This window comes from Myotis davidii, unplaced genomic scaffold (genome assembly GCF_000327345.1).
Source record: "Myotis davidii unplaced genomic scaffold, ASM32734v1 scaffold73, whole genome shotgun sequence".
In the NCBI taxonomy this organism is placed as follows: Eukaryota; Metazoa; Chordata; class Mammalia; order Chiroptera; family Vespertilionidae; genus Myotis; species Myotis davidii.
In genome coordinates, this window is record NW_006286675.1 from 8004125 (window position 1) to 8012102 (window position 7978).

Below are 7978 nucleotides of genomic sequence, written 5' to 3' on the forward strand. Positions count from 1 at the left end.
AGAAAAAACCCCACATCACCACACCCTGATTCCGGAAGCTGAGCATCGCTGATGGAGGGGATGATGGGCTCTGATCCTTAAGTTTGTGGCCCTCGGGCAGAGACGAGGGGGACTCTAGGCCAACCTCCTTCCTCCTCCAAAAGGACCCGGGAGGGACCTCTCACAAGGAGCTGGTGACCGTGGGGACTGTGCCTGTCATGATCTCCATGCCCGGGCCCATTCAATTGTGTCCACAGAGGCCCGCGTCTCAGGGGCCCGCGCCCGGCTCAGCGTCCGCTCATTGTGTCTAGCTGACAGTGGTTCTCAACCTTCCTAATGCCGCGACCCTTTAATACAGTTCCTCATGTTGTGGTGACCCCCAACCATAAAATTATTTTCGTTGCAAATTCATAACTGTAATTTGCTACTGTTATGAATCGTAATGTAAATATCTGATATGCAGGATGTATTTTCAGGGGTCTCGACCCACAGGTTGAGAACTGCTGGCAGGAGCCAGCGGCCTCAGGGTGCTCCTGACCCAGCCGCTCATCCCACCCAGTGCCCCTCTGGCCTCGGCTGCACCGTGGTGGAGAGTCCACTGTGACCTGTGGTGGCCCTTTTAGAAAAGTCTCTTTCCTACTAAACGGAAACCCGTCTAGTTCTAGCTACTCTCCACTTGTCCTACTTCCCCCTTAGGGCCACAGAGGGCACCTGGTAATAGTTCAGAGCTTTACAGACTGTGTCTATGTCTTCCCTGAATTGACCTAACCTCTGACATCCTGCACTGGAGCTGTGCTCGCCACTGTGGTTCTTGCTTCTGCCCAGCATGCCCTCCCTGAGGGACCTCTCCTTCACTCTGAGGGGAGGTGAGGCTGGGAGGAAATGAACCTGGATTTGCAGGGGCCACCTTCCCTGGCCATGTGGAGGCAGCCTGCACACCAAGGAAGGTAGACCAGGGACAGCATGGTCTAAGCCCGTGGAGTGTAACCCTGTAACGTATCTTCCCTTTCTGGCTTAGCAGGCTGATGTGGGTTTCAGACACTTGCAGGCGAAAGCATCCCACCTATACACTCCTCAGTCAGGGTTTGCACGTCCTCAGCACCTCTCCTTTGATTCCAGCCCTTCCCTCGTCTGGGAACCCTGTACCCCAGCGGGGTCACAGCAGAGCAGGCCCGCTGCCTCCCCGATATGGGCACCCTGTCCCTTGGAGGCAGGCCAAGGTGGTGCCTTTCCGGCAGCCACGCCAGACTGATGACTCATACGCAGCACAAACCCCAGCATCTCTTCCCACACGGGCTTCTGGTCCATGGATCTGGTGAACTAGTTCTCTGAGAGGAGCCAGCAACTGGAGCAACATCCACAAGACCAGGGAAGGCCTGGCATCAACACAGCTGCTGTTCATGACAGACAGCAACAACTTCCAACTGCTAATGCTCGGGGCACCCCCAGCTCCCAGCTAGTGAAACACCCCAAGGACACACCTTGCCTCCATCACATCAAACACGTTTCCTGGCATAACGACCCCCAGTTCGGTTCCATAGAAAACTTAACTCCTCCAGGCGCACAGTGGTAGGAGGAGAGTTTTAGGAAAGTCTGGGAGGAAAGGTGATTAAGAGCATGCGCTCCGGAGTCAGAGCAACACATAAATACTGACTCCCCAGTCACTGCTCATGTGGTTTCTCTCTCAGAGCTCCAGTCTGTACAACACAACCCGCCACCTCCCTCCCAGGACCGCTCAGGGGCTCACACACTCTATCCAAGCAAAGCACAGCGGCCGGCATGCGCGATACCCTGAACTGTGTTTTAGCTTCTCCGGGGAGTCAGGACACACAGGGACCCCTGGCCTTGCTCTGCTATCCTGTGCCTCGGTTTCCCTCTCTCTAGACTCCCTTTAACGCCAATCCTACAGTCTGGGCTGGATCTTTACTCCAGGACAACTGTGCGTTTCAGCTCTTCCACACAAACAGGGGTCAGGAGACAGCTACTCCCAGGCTTCTGGCCCAGGCACTTCATGGAGTTCCTCTTGCCCTGTGCACCGAGCATGGCGAAGGGGGTCTCACACACACCTGTGCTGCTGCCGGGCTGAGCCTCTGCCATAGGCCGAGGACGTGGATGCTCCACGAATTCTTCTGTGCCGACGGCATGGCCCCAGAGCAGGGGTGAGGAGAAACAGCGACATGGTGGCTGGCGGTCGGGCAGGCCAGGGACCAGGGGTGTGGGGGCACACGTGGCCGACGGAGGCTGGGGCTGTGGACCTTCCCCGGTCAGGTGGGGATGGTGGGCGTGGTGGAAGGACCCTGCCCTGTCCCATCAGGGCACGGGAGCACGGGCTGCACAGTTAGCTCACGCCCATGTCTGAGCACTCGGTACCCTGAGGCATTACTGCCACACTTACAATACTCGTTCACGCCACGGGAACTAGAAAATGCCCTGTTTTTGAGAGAACTCTGTTTTGCTCGTGTCCAAAAACCAAGTCAGACTTCTATTCACTGCACCTTCCTTCCAGAGCCGGAGATAGAATCTGGAGCATGAACGAGCTAGCTCCAATTCTTGAGGCCAAGGCCATACCACCCTCACCTGGCTCTCCTTGGCTTCCCCCATCCCCTTCCCTTTCATCTCAGCCAATGCAAATATTCTGGCTCTTCCAGGCTCCACCCACACGCCACCTCCTCTGGAAGTGGCAGCCCACAGAGATCCTCATTATCTTCGCTCTGAGCACCGGGCCACATCTTTGTAAACAAGTCTGTTATTTGGGGATGTTTTCTTTCCCCACCCAGAGAGCCCCGATTTTACTCTTGCACCTCCCCTAGGCTTCTCCAGGGCCGAGTACACAGCAAGTGCTCACTAGATACAGCAGTTAATTAGTTGTTTTCTAAACAGGCTGCCATCGGGCCTGATGCTCATACCGCACTTCTACAAGGCTGGAGGACAAGCCCCGTTAAAAATCTCTCAAGCCAGGTACCCCGGAGACTGGAGGAGCATGCCCCATGGCAGTCACCTGGGTGACTCCCACAGCCCTTGCCCACCTCTCAGGCCCGCAGTTAACTAAAGGTCACACTCCTTCGGTCTGTTTCATTGCTCAGGCATAAGAAGTGCTCTTCACAGGGGGAGCTTCCAGAGAGCCCGGTGAACGCCACAGTGGCAGCTGTCAGGCAGTGCCTCTCGGTTCCCCGGCTTCCTCGGGCTCTCTGTGCCACGGAGGCTGACTGGAGCTCGGAGCTTTATCACCAATGATCATCTCCTAAATGGGGGGTGGGAGGCGGCACCCCTGAGAGCCACGTAATTCCATGTGGAACCGTCTCCCCAGCAGCGAACAATCCACCGACCTACTTGGGACCAAAAGCACACACCAGGGGCTTCTCTGAACCAAACTCGGCCCCACCCCACTGCAGGCTCTGAAGAAGCAGCGGTTACTGTTTGGAGGGACCTTTGGTTCTGCCCAAGGACAGGAAGAGATCCAAATCTTGTGGCCTCATTCGGTAGGACAGAGACCTCACAGCAGAATTCACAAAAGACTAAGCGCAGACTCTGAGGTTGTGAGAAATAACACTCCTCTGACTGGACAGCAGCCGTCTCCATTTGGGATCCAGATTTGATCAGACCTGCACGGTCTTTGGCGTGGGCCTGGCTACGACGGAGCGGACACTCTCAGTAAGGTGAGTGTCCAAGGGACGCGAACCCCTGATGAGACTCACCTTTAGGTCCAGGTATTCCAGGTCTTTCTTCAGCTGGAGGTAGGTATCATCGGCCTTCAAAGGAAGCACAGAGAACCCAGTTATGAGCAGCAAGGGTTTCCAAGTTTATTTGTGTGTTTGGGCTTCATGAAGGGTTTACATTGCACAGCATCGGGGACAGGGACCACAGCAGACCAACACTTCCCGGGCCACAGAGGAAGCACAAATGTCTTGGTGCAGCTTGGAGCCCGCTCTCAGCATGATGGATCTTGCAGGTCGCTGTGGGGAAAGCCAGCTTGTCCCCTCATCAGCTGAGGGGGCAGTTTGATGGCAAGGAGGCAGACAGCACACATGCCACCAGAAGGCAAGGACAGCAATGCCATTGAGGCGGAGGTGATCTCCTGAGACTACAGAGGTCTCCCTGGAAGAGGACATGCTACACCTGAGCTCGGGACCCACCGATGGCCGGTACTCCAAATTTTGTCATCAAACCTTTGCACTGAGTTATTCACATGCATGAAGCAAAATGACCCATGATCGGTATGGGTAGCTGCCTGGAAGAGGCCGGGAGATGGCCCAGGGATGTCCCCTTATGACCTTGGGTTTCAGAATAATAAACACCAGTAGCCACTGGACGTTTCCTGGAAGCTGGAAGTTCTGGCTTCCTTGCTCAGTGTGGAGCCAGAGTGACCACATCGGGAACTACCCGAGGAAGGGCCAGAGTCAGACCTATCAGCTCGTATCGTCTCCGACAGCGCCGAGTTCTTCAGAATAATTACTAGGAAAAGTGAGAATAAGGAATAAGGAAGAGACTGCTCTCCTAGACGGCCCGCTTCCCGTGCAACAGGTCACGGACGCTGACTGTGAGGCAGAGAGGTTTCAAAAGCAGCCCAGGCACACTTTCTCAGCAGACTAAGAGGCCTCCAGCAAGCCAAGGCGAGCATGGCTGGGAAGGTGGTCCGTTTACAGCTCTGATGTAAAACAAACACACAAATAAACAACGTGACACATGCGGGCCGTGCTTTTAAGCATGAGGAGGCCTGAAGGACCATTGCCAGGGACACTAATTAGCAAGATCCTATTTCTGTCCCTAAACTGTCCCCTTACCCTTCCCTAGTTCCTTAATCAGCCCAGTCCCTACACACTTTCTTCTTCTTTATTATTGGTCCCGATACACTTCCCACGGCAGTAAGAGGGACAGAGCAATGTTATTAAATCATTAATAAATTATTAATAAATTAATATTATATAAATGTTATTTAAAAAACACCCAAATTCACAACTTAGGGTTTTTGTAAGTGTTCCCTTACTTTCACTCTTCCAAGTACATTTCCTGAGTCCTTCAGGTCCCACTAAAACAGGACAAGAAAGGCGACCATCCCATTGCCCTGTGCATCTGTCTTCTGCCGATATCTGTGCAACTCAGATGCTGTCTGCACCGGCATCTTCTTTAAGCTACTCCAGATGCTGGGAGGGCAAATGCTTGGACACTGTGCAGGCAGGACCTGGGCTTTGGATGTAACCAAGGGATCCCAGGCAAGTCATGTCCCTTCTTGACCTGCTGCCTGCTGTGTGCTAATAATTCCTGCCCTACCTCTCCTCTCCCAGGTCACTGTGAGGCTCACCAGGGTAAGGGATGTGAGGCTGCTTGGTCTATTGGCTGGGCACTCTGCCTTCTCCCTCCAGGCTGGCACACACCTTTAGGCACCCAGGAGGACCCATGGTGGTACCAAGGACGACAGCCAGCACAGCCCCTCGGACATGGCCACACACGAGCCTGCCAGTCCCTACTCACAGCCAGAGAAGCCACAGTTCAGGGCCCTCACACCACATGCAGCCTCCTCCCTGGTGCCCGGGCATGGGCTCCACCACCGTGGCACAGTGTCCAGCAGTCACATCCAGAAGCAAACAGGCAGGGAACGAGGGAGAGAGCCAGACAGCAAGGACAGACCAGAGCGTGGCACGGGGGAACATGGGCCAGCATGTCACTCCCTTGCCTCCGGGGTGGCCCCCGGCCCCAGAGACCTGGGGTGCTGACCTGGCAGGTGGGAAAGGCCAGCTGGTGCTGCAGTAACTGGCCCACGGCGAAATCTCGCACACTGGCCAGCTTGGCCTGGTGCCACCGTAACCGGGTGAGAAGCAGCGAGAGCTCCTCCAGCTGCAGGTGTGTAGACACATCACGAGGAAATTAGCCACCACAGGAGCACGTCGCTATAATTACTCTTCGCCCCGTGCTGGGCCAGCACTGATGCGACACCATTAAGTAATTGCTGCATTAATTCTGTCATTAGGACAAATAAAGGCACTGGCGGGAAAGGGGCTGCAGGAAGTGCTTTTTCCAGAAAACAGCAGCCAGCAGTGGCCCTCACCCAGACTCACACTTTGAAGGTGGTTAACTAATCAAAGCAAAGACCAGGAGAGGAGCTAACGAGAGAAGAGCAGGTGGCTGGAAAACGCTGTCCAAAAGAGAAGAGCCCACGTTCTCTTCCACTTCCCCAAGCTCTTCGTCGGGTCTGGGAAGGACCCAACGCTGGCGGCGTGACCCTGAGCAAGTCATTCGACTTCTCTGAGCCTCAGTTTTCTCATCTCTAAATTGGGGGTTGAAAACTGCCCTGCAGACCGCATTGGATTGGCTTGGGGGACGGAGGGGAGGGAAGGTCAGACGAGATTAGCCCTTTGCAGGCTGCACTATATCATTTGCCTGGAGGGGGAGATGAAGCCCCGCTTACCGATTTTCCATGTAAACTGGGAGCGCTGACAGTGTGGGTCATGTAACCCATGGAGGGCATGGAGCGTCGGTCCACGTGCGAGGAGTTCTGCAGGTGGAGAGAGAAGAAGTCACACTGAGGGCCGGGCAAGGGGGCTGGGCAAGGGGGCCAGAACCTCTGCCACTCACTGGCAGGGCAGTCTACCTCAGGCACATCACCTCTCTGAGCCTCACTCTTCATCTGTAAAATGAAGATACCCGCCTTCCTAACCCGGTTATAACAGTGACAAACTGTGAAAGCCCCCTGACGAGTGAAAACGTAAGTTGGATTATTATACACTAGAGGCCCGATGCACAAAATTCATGCAAGAGTAGGCCTTCCTTCCCCCAGCTGCCAGCACCGGCTTCCCTCTGGCACCCGGGACCTGGGCTTCCCTCACAGCCCTGGCTTCTGGTCTAATTAGCATATTACGCTTTTATTATTATAGATAATTAAACTGAACACTGACAGCTTTTCCTGCCTTCCAAGCTGCAAGGAAGCAGACTTCTAGCTGTCTGGCCCCATGCAAGTTACTCATTTCTTAATGCCTCAAGAGTTCTTATCAGTGAAATGGGCATAACAGCACCTACCTCTTTGGGCTGTTGCAAAAATTAAAGTAACTCCTTTAGCCCTGCACCTGAACCTAAAATTACTGTGTAAGTGTGACCTATCATTACTGCAAATTGCTCAAATTTGTGTTCAAACCACGTGAGGCTCCTGGTGCCCGAATGCTGGGCCCCAGCAGCCCGACAGCACTCCAGAGCCTCACCTTGGTGGTGTGGCCCCATGTCTTCCTGGGAGAACTGCCCAACGAGATGTCCACACTCCTCCTCTGGTCCGGTGGCCTCACTGTGACCCTCTCTGCTGGTGTGTGTGGCCGCCGGGGTGGAAAGGCCCGCGGGGGTCCCGGGGGAGGGATGTCCGAGGGAGATGGAGGCACGGAGATAGAGCGGGGCACTTCCAGCATGCTCCTGCTCCGGCCCTGCTCGGGGAACTCCGGGGAGATGGGCGCCGTGGGGCTGCCGTGCCGGAACTGCTGGCGCTGCTGCCACTCGTAGAGCTGCCACACGGTGCCATCGCGGTGTGCCCGGCGCTCCTCGCTCGACATCTTCAGGTGGCTGGCTCGGTCCTGCGCGTACTTGTAGTCACTCGGCAGGTTGCGGGGCGGAGGCGAGGAGCCCCCCGACGGGTGACGGGTGCTCCTGGGAAGAGTCTGGTAGTTTTCTGGGAAGGACAGCGACTGGCTGGGACCATGGCGAGGAAGGGTCTGGTCCAGGGGGAAGCTGAGGAGAGAGGAGGACAGGTAAGATGACGCCAGGGTCCGCGAGGCATCTGGAAACACAGCTAAGTAAACGTGCAAGGCCAGGCTGGTGAGTGAGCCCTGTAAGAAGCCCAGAGGACAATCAAAGCAGACACCCAGGACTTCCGTCTCTCGGCAAAGGACTCCAAAGCCATTTTCCCCTGTCAGCTTCGGAGGGTCAACCCTCTAGCAGGCCGACTTGGCCACCCCACGCCTATCACGTCAAGGGAGGAACCATGCCTTCTCCTCTCTCCCACTTAACCCCTGTCAGCTCTTCC

At 55.5% G+C, this 7978-nt stretch overlaps 1 protein-coding gene across 1 annotated transcript in view; it reads right to left on the minus strand.

The window, feature by feature from the left end:
* PLEKHA7 (pleckstrin homology domain containing A7) overlaps positions 1–7978 on the minus strand; it is an 89397-nt gene that overhangs the window by 27601 nt on the left and 53818 nt on the right. The window contains exons 9-12 of the mRNA XM_015560348.1: positions 7170–7683; positions 6383–6469; positions 5692–5811; positions 3675–3728 (exon numbers count right to left, since the gene is read on the minus strand). Of these exons, the coding sequence (XP_015415834.1) occupies positions 3675–3728; positions 5692–5811; positions 6383–6469; positions 7170–7683 (775 nt within the window). The remainder of the gene's footprint in view (positions 1–3674; positions 3729–5691; positions 5812–6382; positions 6470–7169; positions 7684–7978) is intronic.